At 42.0% G+C, this 18,402-nt stretch overlaps 1 protein-coding gene across 3 annotated transcripts in view; it reads right to left on the reverse strand.

Moving 5' to 3' along the window:
* Positions 1-18,402, reverse strand: part of MFSD6 (major facilitator superfamily domain containing 6) — a 66,984-nt gene that overhangs the window by 21,436 nt on the left and 27,146 nt on the right. For all 3 annotated transcript variants that reach the window (XM_037043753.1, XM_037043752.1, XM_037043754.1), the window contains one exon: positions 2,130-2,227. In XM_037043753.1, coding sequence (XP_036899648.1) covers positions 2,130-2,227 — 98 coding nt within the window. The remainder of the gene's footprint in view (positions 1-2,129; positions 2,228-18,402) is intronic.

Below are 18,402 nucleotides of genomic sequence, written 5' to 3' on the forward strand. Positions count from 1 at the left end.
GACAATAGCAAGCTGGGGTGGAAAGGGGAGGGAGGTGGGGAGGGGTGGGGTGGGGGGAAAGGCAGAAAACTGTACTTGAACTACAATAAAAACATAATAAATAGAGTATATATTTGAATTTTATAATTATAGTGTGACTGTAAATTCTATTTCCTTTAAATTAAGATATGCTCACGTCCCCCCCCCCCACCCCCCATTTCCATGATGGGATCTGATGAATGAGCTTGCATTTTGTTCAGATGTATAATTTTCTTTTTTCCCCCTGCTTTTATTTTTATTAGCATTTACTTGATACTGCATTTACTCCCAGGCCGTGAGTTTTTAGTTCTTGTTTCTTCAGGGGTATCTTTTTCTTCTGGGCAACCTCCTCCTCTGGTTTGGAACAATCCACTCCTGTTCAATGAGGATCTTCTCGATGTGTCAGATCTGGGAGCTCATGTTTGGGATCCTGCGCCCATGAGCTCTGTAAGTTCTGTGCTGAATCTTGGGAGCTTTGTTCATCCGGATGTGTTTAATGACCAGAAAATCGACATCTAAACCCTTAGGGTCAGCATTACTCTCTGCATTTTAAGCCTGTGCAACAAAAACTCCGCACTCATTCTGGGCCACCGACCCTGTGTCCAGCACCACTGTTTGGCCTGGGCATACCCGCCAACTCCACCATTGTAACGACAGAATGGCACACACTGCTTCTGTAAAGTGACATCCTTCGGGTACCTGGTGGTGGTTCTGATGTGCATACCCTTGATGGCCTGGGCAGTTTCACAAGTGTTTTTAAAGTGAACACAAAGACAAATACCATATGATCTCACCTGTAACAGGAATCTAAACAACAAAACAAACAAGCTAGCAAAATATGACCAATGACAATCAAATACGGAACAGGCTGACAGGGTCCAGAGAGGAGAGGGGAGAGAATCATGGGGGAAAGGGGGAGGGACTCACATGAACAAGTATAAAGGACACATGGACAATAATTAAGGTGGGGGGCGGAAATGGGAGGGAGGTGGGGAGCACTGGCGGGGGCAGGGCAGGGAATATAAAACAGAAAACTGTACTTGAATAAGAATTAAATAAAAATAAATAAATTGTGAAAGAAAAGTGAACACAAAGATTTGAACCTCTTGATTTGCATGATTTTGTGGGGGTTTTGGGTCAAGTGAATAGCAAACCATTTTCAGAGGTCACCTCAGGCCACTTACAGGAAAAGCTAATTATGAGTCTTTTGTCTTAGATATTATAAGAAGAAATTATGTTGATGTGCTGCATTTGCATCCTCAGGGTTAGGGAAAATGATAATAGCAATCTATAAAGCTAATGAAATTGTATATACTCACAGACTATTTAGTAGAATTAATGACTTAGGAGCCTGGGCTGTCCCAGAAGACCTCAACACCAATGACATTGTCCTGAACCTTATTTTAATCATAATGCCAACCACCAAGTGGTTTGGCCAAGCTACTAACAGGGGTTTGCAGGATATAGGTGGAAATATATGAGCTGACATAGCAATGAGCTTACACAGATACTATGTTTTCAGTGTTCTTAAGCCACGTGGAAAGAGCCTCCTAGGAATTTTTTTTAAAGTTATATGTTAAAGGAAAACAGTGCATTAAAGCAAATAGAAGAATTCAGGTCAGCATATTTGAGCAAAGATTTAAAGGGAAAACAGTAGCCTGACTAGATCTTTAGTTATAAATCACTAGATGTGACAAAAATAACTGAAGGTATAAAGTAACTGTGACAACTTTTTTCATTAAATGTACTTAACCTACAAAAACAAAACACCAAAATCTTTAAAAGATGAATCCATTAAATTTAAAAAACACTGATGTATATGCCTGACAACTGTATATGAGAGTTTATCCTAGAGTTCCTCTTTCTTTGTTTAATCACAAGGGTGTGGGTCAAATACAGCTTTGTTTTGCTCAGCAAACACAGAACAGAATTTAGAATAAGTGAAGAACCAGCCCCACTGATGTCATCTCTTCCTTAACAACCACCTCAAAATCAGATAAAACGGTAGGCCCACCCTTCCTTTGTAGAGTCAGATGCTGAAGGCCACAGACCTTTTACAGTCAGAGCTCAGTTGGGCAGAAAAATCATCATAATTCCAGCTGTTAACTTACCTTGAAGAACTTCCATGGGGAGAACAGTCCAGGCATTTTCCAGATAGGAAATATAAATATAGCGAGCTGTATTGCAAGCCAGGCCAATATACAGAACCCTGAAGAAAGCAAAAGAAAGTCAGTCAGGGGACCAGTATAGGAAACAAAAAGGCAGATATCACCTGTATTTCCCCCTGCCCAACCATCTATCATCCAGCAGACAGTGTTCCCAACTTGGAAGTGCAGAAACTCAAGAACAATTGAATTTAACCAGGAACTCTTAGTAATAAGAAAATTGTTTCTACATATCTGCCCTCAGCCTTTCAAAGTGCTTGCTAATATAAAGGCGAGCACCACTCTTCCTGAAACTTAATTAGGAACAGAGAGGATGCTTTTTTTAAAGATAGTCTGGGCACACTGCCATCTGCAATGACATTGCTGGCTTCTTTCCAGGTGGCTGTAGGGTAAATGTGCCTGGGAGAATAGCTACTTTCTATGATAGGGAAAGGACGGGATACCATATGAATGTGAACGTGGGCCCACGGGCAGCACAGAAGACACCAAGCAATTTCACAAGGTCATCAAAACTCTCAACCAATGATGAACAATAAACTTCGGAAATCAAATGCTTTTTCTAATAGTTCAATTGTTACATGTTTATTTTTTTTAAGAAAGCATGAAATCATACGCTCACTTTTCCCCTTACAATCACCACCACTAAAATTATGAGTAAAAACAAAATAAACAAAGGCTCAAAGTGGTATTTCCAAACATAAGGTTCCAATCTCTCCTATTCTGTGTTGGATGGGGGGGGGGGGTGTTGGAAGCAAATGGCAGCAGCTTCTTTATACAAAACAACCTGATGGCAAGGATTTCTCTTTTTTTTGTTGTTTTCCATTTTCTGTTAATTTTCTCAGGCTTAATGCTTTTCTTTTTTCCTAAATTCAGGTGAATACTAGGACGTAAAAGAAATGAACCAATGTGACAATCAGTAGTATTTTCCTATCTTGCTTGCTCAACTGTATTTTTATATTAAAATCATTCTTATAAATACTGTCCCTTTTTCAAATATCGGATCAGGGAAAGGAAATGCTTTGAGGCATCCAACTGGTATTAACTACAAATACAGAACAGAAGGATGGGAGAAAGATTTAAAAAGGGGGGTAGTTCAGGGGGTGGGAATGAGATAGGAAATGAGTATTAGAAAGGATTTAGGAGATCAGCAGTATTGAAAAGGTCTGGGTCATCATATTCTGCGGGCATTATATTCTTTGTACTTATATGTTTTGAGAGAAAAAGAGTATGTTTCAATCCTCTTTGATAAAAAATGTGTTGAACAAACTTGCTACAGATCCATCAACCAGGGTCCCTCTGCTAGGGAACAAACACAAAAGCCCACAGGAAATGAAATGCAAAATACACTACACAAACACACGAGTTACACAAACCGATGTCTCCTTTTTAAGTTCCACACCAGATCTGTTGATGAGCTCAACTTAGCCTAAGTCAGGGATCAGCAAACACTTTCTATAAAGGGCCATAAAGTAACCAGCGCAGACCTTCCTTGGTCTCTTGGGACTACGCAACTCTGCTGTTGTAGAGCGAAAGCAACCGCAGGACAGCATGTAAGTGAATGAGCGTGGGTAGCTGTGTTCCAATAAAGTATGAACTATAAACACTGAACCTTAAATTTTATGTAATTTTCATGTATCACAAAATACGATCTTCTTGTGACTTTTTTCAACCACTTAAAAGTACAGATGCCATTCTTAGTTCATGCGCCGTACAAAAACAGGCGGCAGGCCAGATTTGGCCTGTAGGCCATAGTCTGCCAAATCGTGGCCTGTCTCATTAGCTGTTCTTAATTTTGGCTACACATCAGATTTACTCAGCTAACTGTTAAAAACTACAAATGTCGAGGCCCATGCCACTCTGAATGACAATCTCTAGAACTGGCACCCAGGCATCGTGCTTTTGAAAACTGCCCAGATTATTCAGATACTCAACCAGGATGGACAACCACTGATTTATTAGTTCATTCCAAGAAGCTTCCAGTAATACTTCCCTGTATTCCTATCATTTAAAGAAAAATTGGTAATACATCTTCCTTGTGTGCATATCACATTTTTGTGTTCATATCACTTCTCCTGAACCTTTCTTCTAAGCCCAACTTGGGTTCGGGGTTACCATGACAACCACTGTGTAATCCAGCCCACAGTCCAAGGGTCCTGGCCTAAAGCAACCCAGAGTCAGTCAGCCCAGTATGAGATTGTGGTATGCCTTCAAACCTCTACCCGTGTGGAATTCAGCTACTGGCGTCTGTAATTTCTGTGACCCTTAGATCTCCAATTGCCACCAACAAGCCAAGTGGCTATGATCTTGATATATCTTTCACTTCTTTCCCACATTCTAATCTCACAGTTGATAGTCATCCTTCAGGACCCAAGTGATGCCTTAGAGGAGAAAAACAAAAATAAGAAGTATCCAGGGTGCCCTGGCCAGGCAGGTCATAGGCTGGAGCATCATCCTGTGTACCAAAATGTTGTGGGTTCAATTCCCGATCAGGGCACATACCTAGGTTGTGGATTCGCTCCCCAGTCAAGGGGCATATGGGAAGCAACCAATTAATATCTGTCTCTCACATTGATGTCTCTCTCTCTCTCTCTAACCCCCACCCCCAGCCTTCCTCTATAAAAATTTTTTTAAAAAATCAATTTTTAAAAAAAAATCAATAAATATATCCTCGTGTGAGGATTAAAAAAAAGTATCCAGGGCAAGCTACTTCATCTCTCTGAGCCTCAGTTTCCTCACATCAAATAGGGATAACAATCTTCTCTGCAGGCTTGTTGTGATCATTACACCCCGTGAGTTGCCACAAATAAGCACTAATAAATGGTATTATTATTATTATTATTTTAAAGAAGGGTACCAAGTAACCTTTTGTTTTCTGACAAAAGTTTTATTCCAGAACTCCGAAAGAGAGAGGAGCACTAGCATTCCTTCCGCACCAACCACTCCGAGGAGGCCAGTGACTTCAAGAAGTCGGCAAAGGTAAGATCATGAGCAGAAAGGAAGTCAGCATTTTAATCCATGAAAAGGGGAAGGAGTAGACATATTTATTGACTAGTCATTGAAAAGTAAGCTCTTTAATATCTGAGTGCAGTATGCAAACTGCCATATTACTCACTATTCTGGGGTGAATCGTATGCCCCCCAACATATACTTATCTGTTGAAGTTCTAAGTTCTAAACCCCAGCACCTCAAAGTGTAACTGTATTTGGACATAGGGCCTTTAAAGAGATATGAAGGGAAATGGTGTCATATGAGTGAGTGCTAATCCAATAGGACTGGTGTCCTGATAGGAAGAGGTGGTTAGGTCACAGGCACAGAGGGAACACCAGGCAAAGATGACTTCAGGTAAGCCTGAAGACAGGGCCTCAGAAGGAATACCCCCTGCTAACACTCTGCCCTTGGAGTTTTAGTTTCCAGAACTGTGAAGAAATAAATTTGCTTTTTTTTCTAAAGTCTGTGGTGCTTTGTTGCCGCAGCCCTAGCCAATACATGTACTCTCATGAAATTAAAGATTTGCTAATAAACTGGAATTTACAATGTGATTTACTAGAGCACATGTTTAAGGTACTGACATTTTCCTGGCCACTGTGAAGACTGGAAATATACAAAGAGAGTCTGAAAATCTGTCTCAGTGAGATACAGATACCTACTGAACACCTGTAATGAAAAGGCTCAGAAACACCATCCCTTTCCTCTTCCCTTCCTACAGCAGGAAATCAGTAAGTAAAAAGATGGGCAAGACATAAAGAAATTTTAGCACAGGTGTTGGTTTAAGTGAACTTTTCTATAAAGCAGAACACAACTGGGAGGGATCAAATAATTCAGCAGAAAACACTGCTCCATGGAAAACCCAAGTTGCTTGTCACCTTGGTTCTGTATTTGGGCAAAATATAATAGTCGGAGAAAAAGTTTATGAGATTTGAATTTCTTATACAAACGCAATTCACAGGACACAATAGCAGAACAAACCTGGTGGTAATCTTACAACGGAACTGGTACCTTTTTTCCAGACAGTATTCAAATATGGATAAAATTAATCATGAGTCATTTTACAATTCCTAACAGAGTGTAGGCTAGTTATGACACCCTACTTTTCTAATTTTAACCATCTATAATAGGGGTGAATGCTTCACAAGCCTCTCTAAACCACAATGAACATGAATTTTGTTCAACAAACGTTTGTTGAGATACCAGTATGCGCCACACACACTATGCAGAACTCGAGGGGAATAAAAATGAAGAGAAATCTTCTTGGCCTTCAAGGAATGTACAGTCTAGTGGTGAAACAGGCATACAAGCAAATAAAGTGAAAATAGAATACTTTAAGAGGTGTGCACAAAGCACTGTGGGAACACAGGTGAGGCCGTTGGCTATCCCTGGGGATTCAGGGACACCTGGGTTAGAAATAATTGTAGAAATAAAAAAGAAACATGGGAGGAGCATTACAGGCCGAGGGAGCAATGGGAACAAAGGTTAACTGTAAAATCCCAAGTGTTTGAAGACAGGGAGGGTGTCTGAAAGATACAAACGTGAAAGATATAAAAAAGGTCAAAGTCTACGGATTTATGGAAAGATGGGTGAGGTGTTCCAGCCCAGATTCAATCTGGAAATTATACTTTATTCCAGAGCCAACACAGGGTATGAGCAGCAAAGAAAGACCTAAGCAGGACTATCCCACGGTGCTCATTTCTGACGGACAAAAGAGCAGGCCACGCGGAGAGAGCCTAGTCTCAGCCCACTGAGGAACTGGAGAGAGTATTTTGCAAAACCTCTGCTGGAAAAACATAAAAGTTCCTCAAAACCAAAACCAAAAACCACACCACTGGATAAAAACAAAATACCTGGATGAAGATTGTGTTCTTTCAATCAGAAGTGAAGTAGCTACAGGTTGACTGAAAATTCTCTGCGACCTGCATTACCAGATGCACAGGTTCCAGTGCATCCAGCTGTTGCTCGAGGGCAGGTGGGAGATGAAGGGACCGGCTACAAGACTCAGAAAGCGACAGTCTGAACAAGTTACAGTGCACCCAGACAACTTCCTCAGCCACCTGTAGTGAGTGTTTACCGGTTCTAATGAGATAGACTGGTCATTAGTACCAGATGCTTGGAGCACACACAGTCTAGAGTCTGCCGCATGTATGATTCAGCTTCGGTTTTCTGAATGGTAAACAGTATGTCTCACACAGGTTAGGTTCCATTGTTCCCAGTCATCCTGTTATGGTCTGTATATACTTAAAATACACAATAAAAGCCTCCTTCAGATATTGTTGCAGATGTCTGTCTAAACCAGGCAGACATCAGCTGCTAATTATAGTCAAGATTCTGGTGTTTAATGGAAGCATTTGATGTAAGCAGCGTGGTCCTCCCCAGGAATGAAGCTTATTTCCACCATAATCACTGATTCCTACTGATAACCTTAGTAAGATGATGTTCCCTATAGTTTCTTGAAGAAAGCAGGAAAAAAATGTACATCCGGACTCTTTAGAAAATAATTTAAAAACAAGGTTTAGGCCTTGAAAGAGTTAAATTTTAGTCTAGAAGAAAATCTCTTCTCTCATATCCACCCCCCTCCTCCCAACCAACCTCCATGATGTAATGTAACTATAAATATCCACCAGGGTTTCTCTATGTCTCCTGCAGAACAGGGTTTTATTGTAATGATCTAGAATCTCTTGTCCTCTCACTGTGGCATTTCCTGCCACCCTGTGTCTGGTTTAAAGGGAACACAGCTGGCATCCCCCGAGCTACCATCATGGTACTCTTTTCACACCCTCACGGTAGAAAAGCAGCCAGACAGGTAGAGAAGACGTGGCCACTTCTCTGTGGTGGGGTCGCCACGCCTCATGCCCAGACCGAGTACTTAGCTAGAATTGGCGGAGCTGATGACATATTCCTCTCTTGTTCCACAACATGTCTTCTGGAACTGCTACCTCTGATTGTGAGAGTCCTACCCTTGAAGGGGACCATCCCTTCCAAAAAACCTTCCCAGATGTCTCCATACAGTATGACTGGTTCGACCTGCCCCTGTTCCTTTGTTATACTCTGTTGCCATGAGAGTACCTGCCCCAGTCCACCACTACTGCACACAGAAGATGGTGAGCTCCTGGGAGGTAAGGATGCTGTCTTCCACCTTTGTACTTAAAAGGAGCCTGCCTTGCTCAAGTACTCAGTGACTCTATAGTAACGTAATTTAATACCATCTTATATAAATTGATAAAATGTAAAGGCAAAAGGCATAACTGTTCTCTTGAGAATAGTGTTTCTCATTTGGCCACTATTGTGGATGGCATAATTTTTTACCATATGGGACCTACCCATTCACTGCAGGATGTTCAGGATCCCTGACTCTCGCATGTTCGGTGCCAGTCTCTGAAACAACTAAAAAGGCCCCCTATCCAATTCTAAATGACACCCGTTGAGAACTGCTGAATGAGTCTCTTAAAACAGTGGCTTCCTGGTCATTGTGACCTAAAATGTTGTATGTGTGCGTGTGTGTGTCCCTCTTCAAGTTATATTAGTACATAAACAATTCTAGAAGGAGATAGAAACCAAACCATGTTGATAGTCATCTTGAAAACTCATTACAGGGCCCTTCATTGTCTAAAGAGTATGTTTCTGTAGATTTTTAGTTTGTGTAGAGAATTATGTACCTTTTGGTAATCATATAACAGTATCAAAAAGGTGAAAAAAACTGTCCAGTTAGGCATGGGAAAGACAACCATAAAAATTAGGATTAAAATAATACAAAACTAAAAGAATTCTGCTATCAGATTGTTTGAAAGGATCTTTAAATTCGTGTTCCACACTAAAGAAATTGAAACTGATAGAAACCATAGATTATAGGTATGGTTTAATCCATTCAGCAAAATTGTGGTCAAAGAAAAGGTTTGGCTCTACATCAAAAGATTAGCAAATGTCCTTATATTTTCGTGTTTTGTAAAGTTTAAGTTGTGAATATGTTACATTTTATCATTAATCCACTAACTACTTGGTGCTGTCACCGAAACCAAACTACAAGTCACTGCAGAATAGTATGCACAGCATTCCAACATTACATCAGAGAAGGAGAGCTATATATCTGGAAGGACACACCAGAAACTCAGATCACTGATGGTCTTTAGGGAGGGGAATTAGGGGACTGTCCCGGGTGTGAGAGAGGAACTTTACTGGATACCTTCTAGTACTCTGTGAATTTTCTTCCATGTGTATATCCACTTTCTCAAAGAGTGAGTAGAGATCAGTCAGGGTTTCATGTAGCTATAAATAGGCACAGTGAATGATATGTGATGTTTGAGCAATGGCTTTCCAAACTGAAGGGATTGTTATTTGAATTTCTATTTTGGCTTAAAAAACAACAGGCCCTGGCCAGGCAGTTCAGTTGGTTAGAGGGTTGTCCCAATATGCCAAGGTTGCATGTTTAATCTCCGGTCAGGAGAAGCAACATGCAAGAAGCAACCAATGAATGCGTAAGTGGGACAAGTCAATCCCGCCTTTCTCTCTCTCTCTCTCATTCCTCCCCCCACCACTTCCCTCCTCTCTCTAAAATCAATAAATAAAAATTATATTCAATATTCATTATCTTTTGAATCTGTTGTAAGACTGGCTGTGAGTGAACCACACAGTCATACAAATAGTTAGGAAAGGCACATGAAATAATTAGCACTGCCATTTTCATATTCTTTCTGGACAAAGAAAATGGCAGTCTGTACACACTGACTTCAAGAAACATGCTCATTTGCTTCATGAGCCACCTGCATCATCAGAAAGTGTATAGAATACAATGGGAACCTTTGAATCAACACTGCTAACAGGAAACAAGATTCCAGTACAAAACACCTTCCCTCATAGCCTCTCTGGCGCAACACTGTCTAGCTCTCTGTCCTCCAGCCACATGAATGCCAAGTGGACCCACTGGGCCACTGTCCCCGCTCATCCTTAACTGTGACCTGATGCCCTACGCCTCCTTCAGATCTCAGTCAGCAACTTTCTATGTAGCCACAGCACCGAATGCCTCTCCTCACAATCCTTATCCCACTTGTAACCGAACGACAGCCCGACTGTATGCTCCACACAGGGTGAGGTCTACTCCCTATTATGTTGGCTCAGCTTTATCTCCAGTCCTTGACACACAGCTGGCACTCAATAAATATTCATGGCTAGAGGGGAAAATATGAATACTTTAAATAGAACATCATTCAACCTGAACACTGTGTAAGTGCAGGTGAACAAGATTTAAATATAAACTATGTACCTATAATTATACATGTCTACATATTATGATATCTGATTATGATATAGGAATAAATGATGGGCATGGGAAAGCATGAACTGGCTTATAAAAGTGGCCTTGAACTAGGATGATTAAAAAATGAACATCCATATTTGGCAAATTTTTCAATTAATGCTTAATAGGCTATACTTGAAGATAAATATTAAGTCATTTATGTGGACGAGCAATAGTTCAGTGAATAGCTGACTACAGTTTGTTTATTTGGGGCACCCTGAAGCACTCATGCAATGGATCCTCAACACATGGATGCAAACAGATAGCGCTTATTGAGTACTCACAGGCCTACCTCAGCAGAAGAGCAAGAGTTAGCCTACAAGCCACAAAGCTCAAAGAGTCAGTGGCACTGACCAACCGCAGCAGGGCAGAATCACCAGTGAGATCCTGGAAGCCACCAGGCTTCTATCCCCAAGCAGGTCTGGCTGGTCACCAACCCGTCCTTGTAGAACAGAGCATAACAACCACACTGTGTGTCAGAAGAGTGGATGGGGGGAGGGTGTTCATTTAGCTGTGTATGTTTTGCACAGCTACCAATACTTGCTTTACTTTTTCTTCTAGAAAAAGAAAACAGTAAAAGTGAAATCTGAGTGTTTGGCTGTCTTAAGTCATTTGTTATTTTCTGCTTTCAAATCTTTCTTCTCCAAAGAGACTGATAAGCTAAGAGTATCATTAGGGTAACTATCAACCAGATTGCTATGCTGGTTCCATACACATTTACATCTCTCCACTGTTCTTTTAGTTTATCTGTATATTTTTTTCTTAAGTTGTATATACCTCCAAGTAGAAACATAAGGATGCTCAAAACAAAACAGAACCCTGACTAATGGAACCCAGCCACTTGGAAGATACACTATGCTGTTTTATTATTATAGTTTCCATGTGTGTTAAAGTGAAATGACCACACACACACATGCACACCATGATTCTGTTTAAAAACTTCCCTTGAGATGGCCTCAGGTATACATAAAATACAAATTCTATAATTTTCAGAAAATAATCATTGACATGTGTGGCAGAGCAATTAACTTGGGAAAGGCCTCAATAGTTTTAAGTGACCCCAAGGTAAATTTGAGGGAATTAAACAAGTTCATCCAAACTCAGGCTGAAAGAACATCATGACCAAACTGAAAGTAGAAAATAATACCATTGTTTTTGACTTTAACCACACCACAGAAGGAAGCGGGAACAATTAAGAGATCACTGACAAAAAAAGAGAAGGGAGCCAGAATAAGGATGGGGAGAGTGGGAGGAGAGTCTGGGGCGATGTTCCGGGAAAACCCCTCAGGGGACTGGAGGTGCAAAGCTGTAGGAGGGACACTCAAATATCTGAAGGGCTTTTCTGCTGAAGAAGTGGGCTGTGTTAACCCGAAGTGAGGCCTGTGGGCAGTCAGAACAGTAGATGTTGTTGTTTTAGCTGCTAAGCAGAAACCAAGGGAATGTAGCATTCTCTGTGTTGACCTGGGCTTGATCCTGGGAATATGTGTGCCTGGACCTGCCTAGGACAGGCAGGCCTGAGCATGAGGCCGACCCAACAGGAGACGGCGCTAGTAGATGGTGAGACGCAGATTCTGATCGCCACATTGAGACCTGGTCAAAGCTACACCTAAGACTTCCCCGTTTCACAGTACATTCCCTGATTTGCTTAAGCCGCTCTGGGTAAGGTCTTCTGCCACCTCATGTGAAAAGGGTCCTAAGTGACATAAGATCTTAGCTACCTCGTGAGGAAGTGAGTTCCACATCACGAGAAGCAGCCGGGCCAAGGCTAAGTAACTATCCTCCAAGCATTAGAGGGGCGGGACCTAACCTAGGATGAGGCTAGGCCTGTGTGACTATTAGTTGGGTGGGGCTACCATAACAAACACCACAGATGAGGTGGCTTAAACAACAGAATTTATTTTCCTATAATTCTGGAGGCTAGAAGTCTGAGACCAAGGTGTCAGCAGGATTAGTTTCCTCTGAGACCACTCTCCTCAGCTGTGGATGGCCATCTACTCCGTGTCTTCACATGGTCTTCGCTCTGTGTGCCTGTGTCCCAGTCCCCTCTTCCCACAAGGACACCACGAGTCAGGTCAGAGTAGGGCCCACCCTAATGAGCCCATTGGAACTTAACTACCTCTCTGAAGACCCTGTCTTCAAATACAGTCACATTCTAAGGAAACGGGGGTTAGGACTTCAACACGTAAATCTTCATGGGGTGCAATTCATCCCACAAAAATTACCTCCAAGTTTACTTACAACAACAGCATTAAAGCAAAACTTGGTGAAGGATGGTAGTGTTTTACTTAAGAGCCACTGACTCCTTGGACTGGAATTAAAACATGTGAAACAGTGGCAGGTCCTCGGGGCCTCTGGAGTCGGGGGAGGAGGCTGCAGTCTCCGAGGAGGACCAGAAGCACGGTGGGCTGCCTAATCCGACTCCAGGTCCCCATTTACATCACCGAGGGGCTTGCTCTTTCCTCTTCCAGTAGTTGATGTAAAATGAAAGCTTTTGGCACACAGTGCTAATAAATGCGTTTTCACAGTGGTCATCACGGTGGGGCCTGTGCTGCACCCTGGATGAAGTGGCGGAATCCATGACACGAACACTATTTCCAGGAACAGTCATAACTGCCTTGGTTATACTACAGACGTTTTGAAAAGATCAAATCAACGTGTAAGGTAAAACTGCAAGCATGCCAATATGTACTCTACCATTAAGTAAAATGCAAATATTTCAGTAAGAACAGCTAAGTCTTTTATAGAGTCTGTCTAAGCCAGTACATAAAGAACTGTCTAAGATGCAGGGTTCGAGTTTCCATTCAAGTCAACTAGGTTTTAAAGAAAGAAAATTCTCTACTCAGATCTCAGCAACTTGCCATCATCAATCACATCCCCTATCGGTGGCTAGACAGTCTGTTGTCAGGGCATGGCATGGACGAGTTTAGATGAATGGCTTTGTGCACACTTTTGACTTATCAGCAAAAACCATTCAAAGTCTGAGTCTTTGGGGTGGTGGGTGGGCAGGGGTGAGGTCTGATGTGTGGTTTTTCACATACTGAAACTAACCAATGTGGAGAGTCAGATCATTAGAGTCAAAACCAAAAGAAGCCACATCAAGCCCAATCCTCTTATAGACAGAAAAGGAAACAGAGACCCAGAGAGGTAGAATGGGGCCACAGAGCTGGTCAGCCAGTGGAAGTCAAGGCAACTGCCCCCTTGCCCTACAGTGCTCTCTGGGTAGGTAATAATAATGTGCTGTTCCTATTCCACGTTCCTTACATGAAGTCCAACCTGGACGAGGGCTTGAGGGAATACCTCCGGATTGGACCAGTGGAGACAAGAATTGGCCACGTAGCGGTAGTTACGCTTTTGGTAACAGCTGTGCAATTGGATTAAGAAGTATGGATGTATGTTTGCATTGGCTTTCAAAGTTGTTAACATTTTAAACTTTAATGAATCATTAGAGGATAAGAAAAAAGTAGAAAAACAAATACTACTCAATAGCTGCCCAATATCCTGGATTACAACAGAAAAGTTCGCTGAGAAGCAAAAATTTTTGTTATGAGATAAAATGGGCCAAAAGACCATTTCCCATGAGGCAGCCTGGAACCTCGGGTACTGATGCTGAGGTAGAATGCGGTGCAGGCCAGGACTTCCACCCCCGTGTGCAGGCTGGACGTGGACTGCATTAAGTAGGCAGACTTTGAAATCAAATAATCAGAAGCGGACTGTTTGGTTCAGGCTGGGAAAGGAGCAGAAAAGGGGGAAGGGCACAGCACACACACACATGCAAACACACTCTAACAGGACTGGGAGGGGGGAGCAAAGATGGGGGCTGTCCAGGAGTCTGTATCTTGGGGACACCCAGCCACAGGTACTGACCATGCAGGTGTCTGATCCAGCCTGGGAGCCTCTGAGACGGGCTTACTCCACCGGAGGGCGAAAAGGGGCCTGATCTTTTCCATTCCTTGATTCCTAACGTGGATCCTGAACTCCCCAGCAGTACTGGGTCTTGGGACATCTCCCTTTATTTCTTAAACTTTTACTAGTTCTCAGACTTAATTCAATGTGATCCCAACTCACAATGCTAAACAGCTTGTTGTGAATATTAAGGTATGAAATTTTCAAGTAAGGAAAAAAGAATACAGATACAACTACAATAAACTTCTGCTCCAAACACATCAACTAATACATTTACATGACAAAAAAACTTTGCTCTATCTTTTGTGAGACAGGGAAATTTGAGTGGTGGATTTTAAACAAATCGCTCCTGTCCCCTTTTTGTGACATTAAAGAAGAGCATCAATTTCAGTGGTCGAGACCTCTGCTTGCAGCAGGCCCCTCACCATATACATCGCTCCACACTAACCTTTCTGTGATATTCTCCAGTTCTTAAGCATTTCCCCCCTCAGCATGTCATCTATTCCTGCCAATAATCTTCTGAAATAGGGAGAACAGAATCATCATTAACCCTAGTTCACAGCTGAAGAAATCAAGGCCCCGAAAGATTGACAAAGTTTCCACAGCTAAATAGAACCAAGACTCAACCAGGTCTTCTACCTTCGAGTCTCATGCCTTTTCCATAGTCAGCAAAGCCTCCTCCACCCTGGTGATCAGACTTCAGGGAAGTTTAAAAGGTCTTCTTTTTCACACACAAAAATGTTAATGACTACTCTACCTTAAAAATCTTGTTTCACAAAGATTTGCTATAATAGTCTAACTGTATCTGCAACACACTTCTAACGAAATATCATTAACAGAATTAAGAATAAGCTAATTAACAGAAAACACTTCAGTGGAACAAAGAATACTAGTAATGAATAGTAACTGATGAAGAGCGATGAGATAGTATTCACCTACTCTGATGAACACTAACACTATTGTCGGACACACTGGAAAGAACGTGGGGTTTAGAAGCCGGAGACCCCGGCTGAGTCCCCAACCCCCCACCCCCCAGGGGTACTAGAGTGTAGTCGTCAAGACTCCACGTTCTGACTTTGAGAAATAATCTTCATCCCCACCGTAGCAACACCGGACTTGTCTCTTCCCAGCAGTCCTGCTCTGTGTCACTACTTCCGGAAGTAACGCTCAAACTGACATGGTTCCCTGTCTGAGGAAGATCATTCCCCAACATGGGTTCACTAGCTGAAGGGAAAGGAGGGAAGTAGAGGAGAAGGTTGACTGCAGAAAGCCTCAAATCGCGGTTTGCAGCTACACGTTCTTCCTACATACGTGCCACTGTTTCTCAAAAGGCATCTCAGCCTCATCATCTCTTCCGAGAACTAGGCTTATAAACGCAACTTCCCAAAGGGCATCCCCACCGTCTCACAGGACTTCCACCAGTCCCATACTTCAGGATCCCCTCCCCTGTCTGGACCTGATACCCTTCCTGGTCCCCTTCTTTAGTGAGTGGCGCCCTCACCCATCTGGCATCCAATCTGTAAAATAACTCTTTTCCATCACTCCGCCTGCATAGGACCGGCCCACTAGAATTCTCAATTTTATTTGTCTCACCCAATTCCAACTCTCAAAGACTTAGGTGCCTAAGTTAACATTTCTGTAGCACCCAAAATTCTCTTTTTTTGTTTAACTGTCTTCCACTCCCAGCCAGAGTGTGAAATTCATGAGAGAGGGACCTTGTCTGCCCTTTTCAACATTGTATCCCTAGAAAAGAATCGGGTCATTTATGAAAAGGTTCTTTAAAGAAACAGGGAATGAACATAATATTTGTGAACTCACTCTTTCTGTATGATAATCACCATTAGAAACATTAGTTTTTGCCCCTTATGTTCCATGTGAGTTAGTTTAATCTCATTCACTCCCATCCTAACACCGCTTGAGGACAGCTAATCTGTAGGAATGAGTTTCACTGGAGGTAAAAAGAATAATTTGGGGAAAGGGGGCATTTTAGAGGAATGGAGATCTTACCAGGAAGATAGAGGAAGGTGCCTGTGACAGCTGAAAAAGCTGTACCAGACACCGGTCACCCAGAGCCAAAAAGAGTAACATGAAGAGGTGAGACTAGGTTGCACGGAGGAACAGAATTCTCGCAAATCTAACGCTGTGCCAGTGAATCGACGGGCTTTGGAGTCTGAGTGGCTTGGGTTTGAATCCTGCCTCTGCTGTGTCCTAGTTACGTCATCACAGGCTTCTTGCTTAGCCACTGAGAACTTCTCTCTAAAGTGGACGTACCAGTGCTAACTCCCAAGGCTGTGGCAAAGATTCAGTGAGGGATTGGAGGTAGCCAAGCATTCAGCCCAGTGCTTCTGTACGCACTTTTATGTGGAAGTGTTCAAACGGTAGTATAACAACTACTATTACTTTTAACAACACTATCCTGTAATTATATTTTTTGTTAAGGTTGAATATTTATAAACTTTCATATTTTTTTGTTAATCCTCTAGATTCTATGGCTATTGTGAAATTTTGAAAGTTGCTTAAAAAAAAACCTTTATCTTGACTGGTGGAAGGCACTACATTCCAAAAAGATAGTGCATGAATTACCAGCTTATAACTCAAGAAAAAAAAAGAGAACAACTCATAATTCCTGTGAAACTCAGAGAATGAAGTAAAATAGGACCCTTCTAAAGCTGAGCAAGGTAAATAATGATAATAAATTCTCCGTTCATGTAATTCTTCTAAAAAAAACAAAAGCAGACATCTGTTCACACCACCCCTTGCTCAAACTCACCACTGCCTTCCCACTTCTCTCAGAATAACAGCCTATCTCTCAGCATCTACAAGGCCCTGCGGGGTCCCTGCCCACCTCACTGGCTTCCTCTTATTCCTCATTCACTCCTTAGTCCATTCATGCTGGAAGGTCTCCTCTGGCCCCCAAATCTTCACCAGGTAGCAACTTCAGATCTCTGCTCAAATGTCACTTCCCCAGAGAAATCCTCCCTCCCTACCCAAGCTAAAACAGTCCCCTCTCCTCAATCACTCTGGGATCCCACAACCTGCATTATTTTTGCCATATATCACTCATCATGATCAGAAATAAAATAATCTGTTTACTGCTTATTGTCTACCTCATGGGAATGTTCTTCCCATGAGGACTGGCCTTTGTCTATGTTATTATGCATTCCATATTATCTTACTATGCACTCCATATGTCTCCAGGGACTAGAAAAGTGCCTGCCACCTAGTATGTGCTTAATAAATACCTGTTTAAAGTATTTAATACTTAGCAAATACCTACTGTTTATAGTTGAGCACTTACTATGTGCCATGCATTATCCCATGAATCTTAATAACAATGCTATGAATTAGGTGCAATTATTATACCGGTTTTACAAATGAGGAACCTGGGGCTTAACAGAGTTAAGTGCTGACATATCCAAAGTCAGACATGGTAAGTGTGGGATTTGAATCTAGGTCAAGCATACATGTGCACACGCACACACACTCTTTATGGGTAAACAGGCAAAAAGAAGAATAAAAGAAAACAGGACAGCTACCAGACTACCCAACACAGCTTAGGAAGATGCCCGGATTCAAGGCTGGACCAAGTTGCTCCCTTCTCTTCCTAATTCTCCTAAATGGAATGAAGTGCTTGGCCAACATCCCACGATTATAACTAAGGACCATTCCCAACCCTCCATCAACTGAGGATTCCTCACTGTACTCAGCAGTCAAGGACAACATGCAGCAGCAAGGTTCAAAGATACATTAGACAGCGGTAACCTAACGTGGATTCTTTCTGATACAGCCTGAGCTTTAATCTACATGTTATCTTTTTAAAGGAAAGAAAACGTGAACACGTTACTGTTTGTTTTCCTATGGATTACTATTCAAAGACCCTGTTTTTAGCAGAGAAAAGGCAAAGAAAAGATGCTGAAATAAGAATGGAGTGGTGGTATTCTTGCTTCGAGTTGGAAAGATTTCTGCAAGGTATGCTATGAAATAAGCATCTAAGAAAATTTCTTTTCTTATCTGCTCTTCAAAGTATCCTTCAAA

This window comes from Sturnira hondurensis, unplaced genomic scaffold, assembly GCF_014824575.4.
Source record: "Sturnira hondurensis isolate 20B ecotype Veracruz unplaced genomic scaffold, ASM1482457v3 Scaffold0004136, whole genome shotgun sequence".
Taxonomy (NCBI): domain Eukaryota; kingdom Metazoa; phylum Chordata; class Mammalia; order Chiroptera; family Phyllostomidae; genus Sturnira; species Sturnira hondurensis.